This window comes from Toxorhynchites rutilus, chromosome 2 (genome assembly GCF_029784135.1).
Source record: "Toxorhynchites rutilus septentrionalis strain SRP chromosome 2, ASM2978413v1, whole genome shotgun sequence".
In the NCBI taxonomy this organism is placed as follows: Eukaryota; Metazoa; Arthropoda; class Insecta; order Diptera; family Culicidae; genus Toxorhynchites; species Toxorhynchites rutilus.
Window position 1 is genome coordinate 117,499,405 of NC_073745.1, and position 14,843 is coordinate 117,514,247.

The following is a 14,843-nucleotide window of genomic DNA, read 5'->3' on the forward strand; positions in this document are numbered from 1 at the left end:
ATTATGACGACATTCGAGACACACGAATTCTCGGCTGGGGGGAGTGGAGAATGGGGCCTGGTGCCACTGGCTGTGGAAATGAATATGAAATAACAACTTCCACTCGAAGTTAGTGGCGGTAACAGTGGAGCAAAAAGCAGTAGTAACAGCGACGATTTTTATGTATTTGGCCGCGGACAGGCTGGCACCATTTGAGTGTATATAGTTTGTATTCGGTCTTTCTGCTGATGTTGTTATTTTCATCCAGAATAGGTCCTGCCGTCTGTACATGTTGTTGGTCGGCAAGAGGACTGAGTCAACCGAGGGTGATATCGGTGTTAATTTCGGAAGACCAGTTGTTTCAAAAGTTCAATTACTTGTTCAACAGTTATTTTTATCTTTATAACTGCGGTAGACATACTGGTAACATTGACATTGACTCGTCAAAGGGAATTTTTTGCAGTAAATTGCTGAATTAATTTGTTGGCGAATTTTGGTATTATCTTTCAACAATTCCAAGAGACGTTTATCCTCAACAAGTTTTCGCACTATCAAAACAACGCCCATACATCGACGAATCATGTGGTTGAAGTTTTATCGGTTTACTATCAAAATGTGAGAGGCTTTGTAAGAGGATTGAATCAAATGAGTTTCTGTTGTCATTATCCGGCTGCTAGCGTAGTTATCGTAGTTATAACAAAAACCTGGCTACGATTAGACATCCAGGCATCTCCTGCAAAACGAAGGAGTACTAATCGCAGTAAAATCTCCATTGTAAATACGCTGGATATTCGATTCAATTTTCAAGATTAGTTCCCTTGTCGAATCGCGATTCTGTTCAGCAGGTTGCAATCAGGGTTAAACTCTAGGGGAAGACGGGGTAAGACCGCCCCCTATGAAAACCATTTTTTAGTCAAACATCCTTCCGGATTTCCCCTATTGTTTATGCTGCATATCTTTGAGTATATAATAATATACAGGGTTTTCCAACTTTAAATTCCGAAAGTAAATTGAAATAAAACACTTAGAATTCGAAATTCGATGAAACTTTTATTTCAAAGTTTGGTTTATGCCATTATGTGTGAAATACAACATCATTCAAATGTCCACCTAGGGCTTCCTAGCACACCTTAATCCGGAACAGGTAATTTTTGATGACTTTTCGGCACATATGGGGCTACCTCTCGGTCATAACTTCACGAATGTTGTCTTTAAAATGTTCAAGAGTTTGCGGAGAGTTGGCACAGGCACAGTCTTTCGCATAACCCCACAAAAAAAAGTCTAGCGGGTTCAAATCGCATGATCTGGACGGCCAATTGGCATCACCAAAACGCGAAATTATGCGTCCCTCAAATTTCGTTCGCAATATGGCCATGTTCGGTCGTGTTGTGTGGCACGTGGCGCCGTCCTGCTGAAACCACATGTCATCCGTATCCATATCTTCAATTCGTGGCAAAAAAAAGGGTTGACATGCGGCCATAGCGCTCACCATTCACAGTTACCGTCTCGCCGTCCTCATTTTCAAAGAAATACGGCCCGATGACTCCACCAGACCATAATGCGCACCAAACAGTGACTTTTGGCGAATGCAATGGCCTCTCAACAATCACGTGTGAATTTTCTGAGCCCCATATTCGGAAATTTTGGGTGTTCACATAGCCACCGAGCTCGAAATGTGCCTCATCGCTGAAGAAAATTTGATGCGAAAATTCAGCATTTTGCGGCTGTTGTTCGTTCACCCAATCGACGTATGCCCGACGCATTCCATGGTCACCACGCTCTAATTTTTGTACCAGTTGGACTTTATATGGATGTAGGTGCAAGTCCAAATGCAAAATTCGCCACAATGATTTGTTTGACAAGCCCAATTGCTGAGCACGCGGTGGAATCGAAACATTCGGGTCATCCTCGACACTGGCAGCAACAGCAGCAATATTTTCGGCCGAACGCACATTACGATGATGCACAGGTTTCACAATATCCGCAACGGATCCAGTTTGTTCGAATTTACGCACTACATTAGCGATTGTGTGCTCTGTAGGCCGTCCATGACGACCAAAATCCGTCCGTAATGCTCGAAAAACATTTGCCGGTTTTTCGTCATTTTTATAGTATAATTTAACAAAATTAACACATTGTGCGATGCTAAAATGATCCATATTGTAAAATGGCAGACATTCAACTAACGATATGACACTTTGGTTGACAGCTATGTCAAACGGTTGTCAGCGCAGGGCTGTATACTTTCGGAAGCCCGAAATGGAAAACCCTGTACTACTAAAAAATGTGAAACTGTTGATTATATAACTTTTTGGCGTTTTTTTATTCATTTTTGAAATGGTAAAAAATACATTTTATTTTACTGGCGGGGTATGAAAGACCACCCGCGGGGTAAAACGGTTCATTACGAGATAAGACGGAGCGATGCTATTTTCAAACAGTTTAGTCTAGTAAAAATAACAGGAACAGTGTGGTCTAAAGTTCATAAACTACACACAAACTTCTGGAAAGACCATCCATATTCCACGTGCAGAGTTTTGAAAATATTCGTGAAAAATTTACCAAATTTTCGGAATCTATAAGGACGATTATCTACGTGGGTCTAAAATCTCTCAAAATCTGTTCACGTGAAGTCTGAATAACCCCGAAGTACGCATTTCTAGTTTCGATTCGATATGTTGTTTCGTTCAGCCAGCTCGATTGTCAGTTCCTTGACATCTCGCATTGTGATGGCGTAGAATGGATTCTCCAGCTGCAGCAAATGGTCCACTAGTTCACAACGTGTGGCGCTTTTACCCCGTCGAAAATGGTCCGTCTTCCCCCCAGAACATCTTTTGCATTATTTTGCACTTTACACGCACTTTATATTGTATATAACATACCTTTTCACGCAGGCAGAACCGGAACAATCTACTGAATGACTGGGACACTGACAACTAACGGAATATACAGTTTTTGCTGGAGAAATCCTTATTTTTGTTACCTTGAAAATTTGATCGTTTGCAACCACAATGGACGAAAACTTTGTTTTGTTTACAATTTTTATATTTCGTGCGCTCAAGTGTTTCTCAGGTGTTTCGAAATGACAAAAATGTGCTATTAATGCTTCTTGCGTAGCATATTTGCCAAAATACTGAGGATTTCTTATAAAACTAGAAGTGGTCCGTCTTACCCCGCCGGTAGGTCTTACCCCGTCTTCCCCTACATCTGCTTGCGTATAGCTGAAACCAAATTCAAGTACTGATTTGTATCTCGCTCGACAACTCTGGCATACTGGACAACATTACGGATCCAATTCCAATAAAAATGGTCATCTCGAACTTTCAAACGAAACTTTCTTAAATAAGTTAACTTCCAGGAAAAACTAACTAAGTTAACTTCCAGGAAAAGGACTACGTCTAACCGGAGTATATGGGGGTGAATTGAAAACCTAAATACAGAACGTGCAGGAAAAAATGAAAGATTTCGAATGTTTATAACTCGAACATTTCTTAATAGATCGGAAAGATGTTTGTATCAATTGGAAGGAAATATTTCTACGCGTCAATCAGAATTAATAAAATGTTATTTTTCATGAGATAAACATTTGAATAACTGTAAAATGTCAAGTGTTGTCTAAACGCCCTTACTGCCAAGTTACAAACCCGATTTACGGTTTCGCCAAACAAAGATTACAACAAAGGTTGTAATCTATTTTTACTCACACTTTCGGTGTACAAAGCGGGTACAAATATGACCTCCGCGTGGGATCTATTCAACGTACTTGGCTAACCTTTTGGTTTCTTATAGCAACAAATTATTCTAGGAACAATAGGAATATTTTAATTTTTCAGACTTTTTTCAAACCTCTAAATTCACTTTCTCTAACCGTGTCGGTGACTTGCTGGATAATTTTCCACGCTGTGAGATTTTAATTCGTCGGCCGTTGACAGTAGACGAGATTCAGTTGCGGTACGCTTGAACGCTTGAAAAAGCAGTGCGCCCAGCGGGAACATGCGGGAACTCCTGCGAAATATTTAATTGGACGATAAAATACAAAAAAAAAATATTAGCTCAATCGAGCTTCATTTACTAGTGCCGCAAACGTCAAAATTGAACTTCTTGGAAACCGAAAAATTAGCCAAGGGAGGAGTACATGAAATCGTTTGAAAAATCGATTTTTGACAAAAAAAAATCAGATGACAGGAAATCTCGACTTTTCATGCAATTTTAAGACATTTGACATCTGAAAAAAAATGTCAATCCCAATTTCGCGTTCTAGAATACTCATTGCATGTCGTACCTTTTCATGCATCGTGAAGCAGCAGAATCATACGAACTACGCAAAGTGAATAATTCATATTCCACTACTGCAACAGATCATGACTCATAATTGTCAGAGAGTACAAACTATGTGAATATTTAGCTAGCTAGATGCTTAGGTAGTCAGATTATATTTTTCATTTTTAACGCTGCTATCCCTTGCAATATACGAGGGCAATCCAATAAGTACTTAGCCCTAAAAAAAATCAAAAATTTTGGAAAAGTGACGATTTATTTCTCTACAGTCTTCTTTTAGCTCGATACACTTGACCCAGCGATGTTTCAACTTATTTAAGGCGTATTTTAGTGTAGAGAAACGAATTTCAGACGTTTTTTCGAGCTCCGCAAAAATAAAACGAAGAATACTATCCATTACATCATTATTTGTTCATCTATCTTTTAACAATAAAATAAAAATTGAACGGAGAAAAAATGTACATAGCTAGAATAGTTAAGAGCTGATGATGTGAGGGGGTTCAAAAAAAAAGTTGTGCCATGGCGTACACGATTCTAGCCCTTCTGGTTATCTGAAACAAAAAAATCGAACAGATTCTAAAACAGTGAAAATGTCGATATCGCATGAACCTCGGACAAGTCAAAAAAAGTCTCACAAGTCTCTAGTGTGTATTTTTTCATCTGGTGCGCTGCGAGCGAAGTAAAGCTCATAAAAAGTGGTGCGCTATCGAGACAATCCGGCAGCAAGACACATCATCACACACGCTACACAGCGGCGGCAAGTAGAAGTTTATTTTCCCCTTTCTTCTTCCATCATTCTGTATAGCTTCTGTGCACGATTTACACCATTGTTTAAACTTTGTGTTTACCAAATCGGCAAGCGTTGGCATTTAGGGGTGTCCATTTTGATACATCACCGTTGAACTATTATTGGAACTTTTTTCATTTTCAAATTACACATAATAACAAAAATTGAAATAAATAAAATTTTCCACAATAACTAATATAGAAATATAATTTCTTTTACTAATTTATATTTTCCAAATTATTATATTCTGTTCATATCGAACAGTTGTCTACTTCTTCGTTTTTATTAATATGGCAGAGGGCGGGGAGGATCCCCCATCCACGCCAAAGAATATATCAGATAATGAACCTCCTCCTGAAGAGCAGGAGGATGAAACAGAAGATGAGGAGGAAAATTCTGTTTACGAGATAGAAAGCTCTGAAGATGAGGAAAAAGACGAGAAGCAGGATTTTCGTCTAAAAGAATACCCTGATGGCGCCAAAGGCCCATTTATCGTATACTTTAGACGAAAATCCAAACCTCTTAACGTCATTCGCATCTCAAAAGAGTTGACACAGAAATTTTCCGAAGTTACCGAGATTACTCGGATGGGGCCAGACAAATTACGAGTTGTCGTCTCCAGCAGAACCCAAGCGAATGAAATAACGCGCTGTGATCTCTTTGCGATCGAGTATCGCGTATACGTACCCTGTTGCAACGTTGAAATAGACGGTGTAATAAACGAAAAGGGTTTGACTCGAAAAGAGATACTCGATGGTGTCGGTCGCTTCAAGAACTCTTCACTTAAAAGTGTGAAGATTCTTGCATGCGATCGACTGAAATCTGTGTCACTTAAAAATGACAAAAGAGTTCTCAATCGGACAAACTCTTTTCGTGTGACATTTGAGGGTTCCGCCCTTCCAAACTACGTTGCAATAGGTGCACTTCGTTTACCTGTTCGGTTGTTTGTACCCCGGGTAATGAAATGCAACAAATGTATGCAACTCGGTCACACGGCCGCCTATTGTTGCAACAAAAAACGTTGCGCAGATTGTGGAGAGAGCCATGATGAGAATCCTTGCCCGAAAGAGCGCAAGTGTCTTCATTGCGGCGGGACTCCTCATGATCTTACTCAATGCCCGGTGTACATACAACGAGGGGAAAAAATCAAGCGTTCCTTAAAAGAACGTTCCAAGCGGACTTATGCAGAAATGCTTAAGAGTTCCGTTCCAACGACTCAAGACAATCCCTACTCCATTCTGCAGAACGACGAGCCTGTTGCTGACGCTCCCAATGCAGGAAGTTCCTGTACATCGCAGGGTGCCATCAGGAAAAGAAAAATTACTTCTTTTCCATCACTCCCCAGAAAGAAAACCGAAACTAACCAAGTTGGAATGAAAACTCGAATCGAACGTGCTGAGAATAGACCGAAGCAAGTACCTCCTGGTTTAAGCGGTTCTTCTACGCACCAGGGGTCCTCAGCACTTCCCGGAGCAGCATCCAACACGTCTGCTCCTTTTTCGCGGTCGAGGCAACAGCCACAATCTGGCTTGCTTGCGCTTTCTGACCTGGTGGACAACATTTTAAATGCTTTAAATATAAACGACCCTCTTAAAAGCATAGTATTATGTTTGCTTCCGATTGTGAGAACATTTTTGAATGAAAAATGTGGTTTTTTGGCAGCGTTCATTTCCCTCGATGCCTGATTCAGTGCAAGAGGTCAAGGATTTGACCACTGTAATACAGTGGAATTGCATAAGCATTATTCCTAAACTAGATCAGTTTAAATTTTTAGTTCACAGCTCTAACTGTGATGTATTTTCTCTCTGTGAAACATGGCTTTCTTCAGCCGATGAGCTGAATTTCCACGATTTCAACATTATTCGCCTCGATCGAAATGACTCGTTTGGTGGCGTACTATTGGGGATTAAAAAATGTCACTCCTTCTATAGAGTCACTCTCCCATCGATGACAGGCATTGAAGTTGTTGCTTGCCAGACACAAATCAATGGTAAAGACCTCTGCATTGCTTCGATATACATCCCTCCCAGAACTACGGTAGACCGCCATCAGTTCTTGGACACTATCGAGGCAATGCCGGAGCCGCGGGTAATCTTAGGTGATTTTAACTCCCATGGAACAGCATGGGGATCACTCTACGATGACTGTTCGGATATACAGTAGAACAACTAAATTTTGTAGCAGCTCGTTTTGGTTTAATCAGCTCAAACTGTAAATAATATTTTTATTTGAAATGAACAAACAGCATCATATTTCAAGACTTACAAAATTAGTTTCAGCCCATCAAGTGCACCGAACAATGGTCAAATCCTGCGACCGCGATAATGAATGTGCTGACTAATTCAGATAATTAGTGAAGTGAAGAACGGTTGATTTTAGGTTTTACTTACATAATTCAGTTTATGCTAGTTGTATAGCAATTTCAATGTTCAGCAGTAGGTTTAAATATAATCAATAGGATAAGGTTATTGTAAGCTAGTTTTAAGAAGATATCGCATATAATTTTAGGAAAGATAACTTTAGATTTAGTAAGCACGTTTCTTATTTTGCATGTCACTTTTTAATATAACAATTCCTCTCTCTCTCTGTCCGCATCTGTCAGTCATTGAATCAGTTGACATTTCGGCGCAAGGTTCCTCGCATCACATCGGTAAGCCGACCGTCGTTAGTGCCCAGTGGTTGTAACAGTTCCCCGGCCCGTAAACCTTGTCCGGAACTAGCTTCAGGAACAGATTTACAAGAAGATGCCACCTCAATCACTGCCAGCTTGTTCACTGGACGACGATATAGACCTTGTGCTGTACGTACCATAGCCTGCCTGATCCGTTTGTCTTTACCGATGATGACTGTTTCAATTTTACCGCGTATCCATCCATTCCTTCCATGATCGTCAACGATGAATACGAGATCCCCTGGTTCTAAGGGTTTATGCTCTTCTAACCACTTACTGCGATAGTTCAGAGTAGGCAAATATTCCTTGATCCATCTTTCCCAGAGTCCATCAGCAATGAACTGCGAGCGCTTGTACGAGTTCCGAAGAGCTTCCGCTTGGTCCGTTGGAGGGATGGCAGGATTTTGTAAACACGACGTAATTCCTCTGAGGTAACTGTTGGGTGTAAGTGTTTCTGCAGACTCCGAGTCCTGAGACGTATACACTAGAGGTCTCGAGTTGACTATTTCCTCTGCCTCAGCAATCACTGTCAACAAAATCTCATCGTTCATCCTTCTTCCGACGTTCAGTTCCGACATCACCTGCTTAACGGAGCGCACCATGCGCTCCCAAACGCCCCCCATGTTAGGCGCAGAGGGTGGCGAGAATCTCCAACTTGTACGAGCGTTGGTGAACACGTTCGCGGAGGCCAAATCTATTCGTTTTATCTGCTCTTGGAGCTCCTTGTTGGCCGCCTTGAGGTTAGACCCGTTATCTGAAAAGATGGTGATTGGAGGTCCTCGCCGTAGCACAAATCGTCGAATAGCCATTATGCACGATGCAGTATCTAGCTTGTATGCCACTTCTAAATGAACTGCGCGTACTGAAAAACATGTGAAGAGGACTATCCACCTTTTTTCCAGATGCCTACCAACCACCACCTCAATAGGGCCAAAATAATCAATCCCTACATAGCTGAAGGGTCGTACGAATGGTGTTATTCTCTCAACAGGGAGTGGTGCCATCCTAGGTGTTTGCGGTTTAGTCTTCCTTACTTTACACGATTGGCAACTCCCAATGATCTTCGCAACGCACGTTCGTATTTTGGGAATGTAGAATCGTCGACGTATCTCGGCGACAACTGTATCCTTATAAGCGTGACCAAAAAGTTGGTGATAATGTTCCAATAAGCGATTGGTCACTGGGTGGTCTTTGGGCAGAATTATTGGAAATCGTGTATCGTACGGAATATGTTCAGCCTCACTTAAGCGTCCATCCACTCGTAGAACCTGATGTTCGTCTAAGAAGGGACCAAGTTTAAATAAGGTACTCTTCTTCTCAATCGTCATCCAGTCCTCTTTTGGTGACTGTTGATTCCGAAGCAGCGTTGTGATTTCGTCTCCAAATACATCGCGTTGGGCTAATTTCCACAGGATATTTTCGGCAACCTCATATTCTTCCTGCTTCAGGGGCATGATGATAGAACTTTCAGTTCGTCGTATAAATTTACTGACATTTTCAGTGGTTGGTACAGCTTCAAGCGGTTTCCCCAGCTGTTTCAATCTGCAGTTGGAGATGAATCGAAGGACGCATGCTACTGTTCTAAGCAGTACGTTCCACCGAGATATACGAGTGACATCGATAATTGATCCCAAACTCAGTTCTGCTCCGTGGAACAGATGACATGCGCGTAGCTCCTCTGGTGTATCTGGTGATAATTCGTTTATTGTTGTCCAGTTTGCTTCTGGTGAGTACAATATTTTCGGTCCACGAAACCACGCTCCGTCTGAGGTTAAAGTACTTTCTTTCCGTTTTTTGGTAATTATATCTGCAATGTTCATCTTTGTTCGTATGTACCGCCATTCGTCAACGGATGTTTCTTGCAGAATTTCTCCAATCCTGAATCCGACGAAAGGTTTATATCTCCTTTGATCGGACTGAATCCAGGATAGCACAGTTTTAGAATCCGACCAGAGTATGCGTTTCGAGATTTTTATTTTATGGTTTGCAACAACCGTATTCGACAATCGAGCCCCAAGAACAGCTGCCTGAAGCTCCATTCGAGGAATTGAAAGTTGCTTCAGGGGAGCTACTTTGGTTTTAGCCATCACCAAACTGCAAACGATCCCAAAACGTGTTTCTAAACGGAAGTATGCAGCGCAACCATATGCTTGTGAGCTGGCGTCACAGAAAACGTGAAGTTGTACGGTATCGTAAGCTGACGGTGGAGCTCCTTTTAAATAGCATCGAGGTATCTTCAGCTTCTCAACTCCTGAGAGTGACTTTCTCCACCACGTCCATTTTTCGAAGCAATCGTCATTAATATGCTGGTCCCATCCGCAGCCGCTCCTCCACAGATCCTGTAATAATATTTTTCCATGTAGGGTGAAGGGTGCTAGCAAGCCCAAAGGGTCGAAAAGGCTCATAATGCAACTGAGCGCTATTCTCTTCGTTGGTCTATCCGAAGCAAGTAGATACGGGGATAGATTTTCTCGTACAGCGGTTGAGAACATGAAGACATCTTCCTTGGGCCACCAGATAAGCCCTAGAACACGTTCCACAGCTTCTTCGTCTAGATGGAGAGATACCTTGTCGACCGACTCACGTTCTCCAATTTCTTCGAGAAATACTTGTGAATTCGAAATCCACTTATGGACAATAAACCCCGCTTGCGAATGAATAAATCGGACCTGTCTAGCGCGCTCCACAGCCTCCTCGACGGTGTCAGCACTGTCGAGGTAATCATCAACATAATGCTGACGAATGATAGCACGAGATGCCTCTGGAAAATGTTCCGCGTATTGGGAGGCGTTGTGGTTCTTGATGTATTGAGCCGATGCTGGGGAGCAAGAAGCGCCAAACGTTCCAACATCCATGATGAAGATCTCCGGTTGTCCTTCGCGGTTGGTGCGGAACACGAAGCGCTGAGCTTGCTTGTCGGCATCACGAATTTTGTACCGGTGAAACATCTCTTTCAGATCACCTCCGAAACCGACTTCTCGCTCCCTGAATGGTTGAAGAACTGCAGGCAGTGGAACCAACAAATCAGGGCCAGCAAGTAACATGGAATTTAAAGACACTCCTTGCACTTGTGCAGCTGCGTCCCAAACCAATCGTACTTTATCCGGTTTTTTGGGATTCAAAACGACATTGATGGGTAAATACCACACTCGAGCTGGATTCGCGTTAGCTAATTCCTCGGCGGTCACCTTGTGAATGTATTTTTTGTCCTGGTATTCTTGGATCTGCTGTCGAACTCGTTGGTCTAATGTCGGATTTTTATTCAGACGGCGTTCCAAGCTTCGAAGTCGCTGTAATGCCATCGGGAGACTATCTGGGAATGAAAAATCGTCCAACCTCCAAACTAGGCCCGTTTCGTAGAAACCGTCCAGTTTAATAGTCGTCTTCTGCATGATTTCTCTAGCTCGGCGGTCTACATCAGATTCAGGAAGTTGATGAACTGTTCCCTCCTGTTCTTCGATCATGAAATATTTGCGCATCAGCTTATGCAGGTCCTCATTGGAACATTCATCATGATGTCCGATATATGCATCTGACGTCGTGGTTTGCCTAGGTCCATAGACCGACCATCCCAGATGCGATCTAACGCCAATCGGTTCATCTGGATTTCCTACACGGGACTCCAAAGGTGCTAGTAGGTAGGCATTATCTAGTCCAATTAGGAGTTTGGGTTGAGCTCCAGTTAGGTCGGCTGTATCCACACCGTTCAAATGATGATGTTGGCGTATAATCTCACGGAGGTTGATTTTTTGTTTGGGTAGGCATAATCTCTCCACGGTATGCGCCTCCTTTAAGTCAAACCGTTGACCTTTGTCCAACCCACTAATCTCCAAAGATACACATTCTGAGTTGGGCTCTTGACGAACAATATTCCCGGTCCAACGAAGTTTCAAAGGTTGCGATATTCCACTGGCTCTCAAATCACGAATGAGGCTTTGCTCAATAAGAGTAAGTGATGATCCTTCGTCCAAATATGCAAGCGTGTTCAAAGACCTCGTTCCATTGAATAATGTAACTGGAACGATTCTGAAGATGATTGATACTGAAGTGTTGACATGTGCACAGTTGATCCCATTAGTCGGTGCCAAAGCAGGATGGTGATTCGATGAACCAGACGATCGTTCTCGATGAACCAGAGGATGGTGGTGCTGCCGACATTCGCCGACGTTACAAGTAATTTTAAATCTGCACCAACCCTCATGTTCGTTTAAGCATCGTTCACAAAGCTTCTGTTGATTCATGATCCTCACACGTTCTGCTAGATTTAGACGACGGTAATCTTCACAATTTCGCACCCGGTGGTCACCCTTCTGACATATTCGGCATTGGCTACTACGTTTAACAGAAGGCACGCTTTGCTCACCTGAATGCGTGCTTACAAATCCTTTTTCATTTCCTCTCCCCTTGGCGGATTTTGTTTTTGTATCCATTACGAGTGTGACTTCACTAGCTTCGGCGACTAATTTTGATGTAAACTGAGCAAATGTGCGCAGTGTGACAGGCTTTTCAAAACGTTTGAACTGCACCCACTCTCGCTTAGTGGGTGCTGGGAGTTTGTCCACCAGCTCTTGGATGAGCAGAGGGTTAACGAGGTGATCATGGAACCGTGCAGCCTCCAAATAATCGCAAAGTTCTTGTACTGCGATTCCGAACGGAATAAACGTTTCCAAACGATCCGCTCTCGGCGAATCTGTTTTCCGTACCTTGTTCAGGAGCGTATGGATCAATTGCTCAGGACGTCCATATAGCATGCGGAGCGTCTCAATAACTCGAGGTACGGCCTGTGGTAGCAGCAGCCTGCTACGAACAGCCTCAAGTGCGGGCCCTTTCAGGCATTCCTGCAAGCGTACTAAATTCTCAATGTGTGAAAATCCACACGCTTCTGTAGAATTGACAAAACTGCTGTAAAACAGCGGCCACTCCTCTAATTTTCCGGTGAATATGGGAAGCCTTTTTGAAAGAATTTGGCGGGCTGCTCGTTGTGCCTTAGTTGGTCCATAATGTCTGCCAGGGATTTTACTGTGGTCAGACTCACGATCGAATTGTTCTCCCTCCGAGTTGCTTGCTTCCAACGAGTCACTGCTTGAATCATCCCGTCTTTTGCACGAAATCTTGGATGATTCTTTGGTTTGGTTTGACGTAACAACGGAAGGCACTTCAGGAACCTTTGGATGTCGCTTATGAATTTTCTGGTTTCCTTCTTTATTTAACCAGTCTTGAACCTTATGCTCATTATCTTGTTCCTCATCTTCGCCCGGTAGAGTATCTCCAATATCGCCTCCAACCGCCCCTTCCTCGTCCAAATTGGCTGATAAAATTTCATATTTTTCTTTCTGAAACCTTTCACGCAGCAGGCGTTGACGGTCTCGAAATTCGATATGGTCCTTCAATTGCTGCTCAAGTAGTTCTTTCTCCTGAGCGAGTTCCTTCTCTCTCAGCTCCTTTTCTTGTGCCAACTTCTTTTGAAGGAAGAAACGATCGATTTCCAACTTTTTATCCTTAATCGCTTTCTCATCCTGTAGCTGCTTTTCTCGCAAAACTAACTCTTCCGCCATACGATTAAATTCCAGTTCCAATCGTGATCGCGATGTACGACTGGAATGGGTTACGACGGATTTTGCATCACTTTCCTCCAAGGGTTTTGACTGTTTAGCCGTTTTCTTTTGACAAGTCTCACTAGCATGTATTTTAGATGTGACGCTTTTGCTCGATGAAGCTCCAGTTAATGATACCGCTTTTTTATCTCTGGGTTCCAACAGCTTCGCTGAATCAACTTTGCTTGTCTTTTTGTTTTTCTTCTTTCTAGCTTCCGTGCATTCGGAGCAGCAGAATGGGCGTTTCGCTACCCCTGGGGACTCACCCACACACGCGAAATGGTACCAACTGGAACACTCATCACAGGCTACCATTTGGTCATTGTCCGGACCGTGGCACTTCTTGCATTCTCCAGTCATCTCGTTATAATTTTTTTGAGATTTGTTCGGATATACAGTAGAACAACTAAATTTTGTAGCAGCTCGTTTTGGTTTAATCAGCTCAAACTGTAAATAATATTTTTATTTGAAATGAACAAACAGCATCATATTTCAAGACTTACAAAATTAGTTTCAGCCCATCAAGTGCACCGAACAATGGTCAAATCCTGCGACCGCGATAATGAATGTGCTGACTAATTCAGATAATTAGTGAAGTGAAGAACGGTTGATTTTAGGTTTTACTTACATAATTCAGTTTATGCTAGTTGTATAGCAATTTCAATGTTCAGCAGTAGGTTTAAATATAATCAATAGGATAAGGTTATTGTAAGCTAGTTTTAAGAAGATATCGCATATAATTTTAGGAAAGATAACTTTAGATTTAGTAAGCACGTTTCTTATTTTGCATGTCACTTTTTAATATAACAATTCCTCTCTCTCTCTCTGTCCGCATCTGTCAGTCATTGAATCAGTTGACATTTCGGCGCAAGGTTCCTCGCATCACATCGGTAAGCCGACCGTCGTTAGTGCCCAGTGGTTGTAACAATGACAACCGTGCCACTTTGATTTATGATCTGTGCGACAACTTCAAATTGACAGTTTTGAATACTGGGGAAGCAACCAGAATAGCCAACCCTCCTGCACGGGCAAGCATGCTAGACATATCTCTATGCTCTTCTTCGTTATCCCTGGATTGCATGTGGAAGGTAATCCAAGATCCCCACGGTAGTGATCACCTACCAATAATTTTATCGATCGCTAATGAATCAAGCTCTCGTGAGTCAGTCAATATTTCGTATGACCTCACGAAGAATATTGACTGGAGAACATTTGCGGAAATAATATCTGAAGCAATTGTTTCAAGGCATGAACTTCCTCCACTCGAAGAGTATAACTTTATATCGAGTTTGATTTACGATAGTGCACTTCAAGCTCAAAAGAAACGTGTACCGGCTACCACTTTCCGACGTCGTCCTCCATCACTTTGGTGGGACAAGGAATGTTCAAAGGTCTACCTTGAAAAATCATCCGCTTTCAAAAAATTCAGGAAAACTGGATTAGTGGAATGGTTTCTAAAGTACCAAGCTCTAGAAGCCAAACTAAAAGGTTTGATTAAAGCAAAAAAGCGTGGATATTGGCGGAAGTTCGTCAA

At 42.3% G+C, this 14,843-nt stretch overlaps 2 protein-coding genes across 3 annotated transcripts in view; both read right to left on the reverse strand.

The window, feature by feature from the left end:
* Positions 1-14,843, reverse strand: part of LOC129769292 (kinesin-like protein unc-104) — a 202,933-nt gene that overhangs the window by 163,161 nt on the left and 24,929 nt on the right. The window lies entirely within an intron of this gene.
* On the reverse strand, positions 7,655-14,121 carry LOC129766070 (uncharacterized). Its single transcript, XM_055766523.1, has 2 exons — positions 13,938-14,121; positions 7,655-13,884 (listed from the first exon to the last, which is right to left on the reverse strand). Exon 2 carries the CDS (start codon positions 13,667-13,669, stop codon positions 7,655-7,657), a length of 6,015 nt encoding a protein of 2,004 aa, XP_055622498.1. The 5' UTR covers positions 13,670-13,884; positions 13,938-14,121.

Coding starts and splice junctions, on each gene's coding strand:
- LOC129766070 (XM_055766523.1), bottom strand. CDS start 13,669: ATGACTGGAGAATGCAAGAAGTGCCACGGTCCGGACAATGACCAAATG.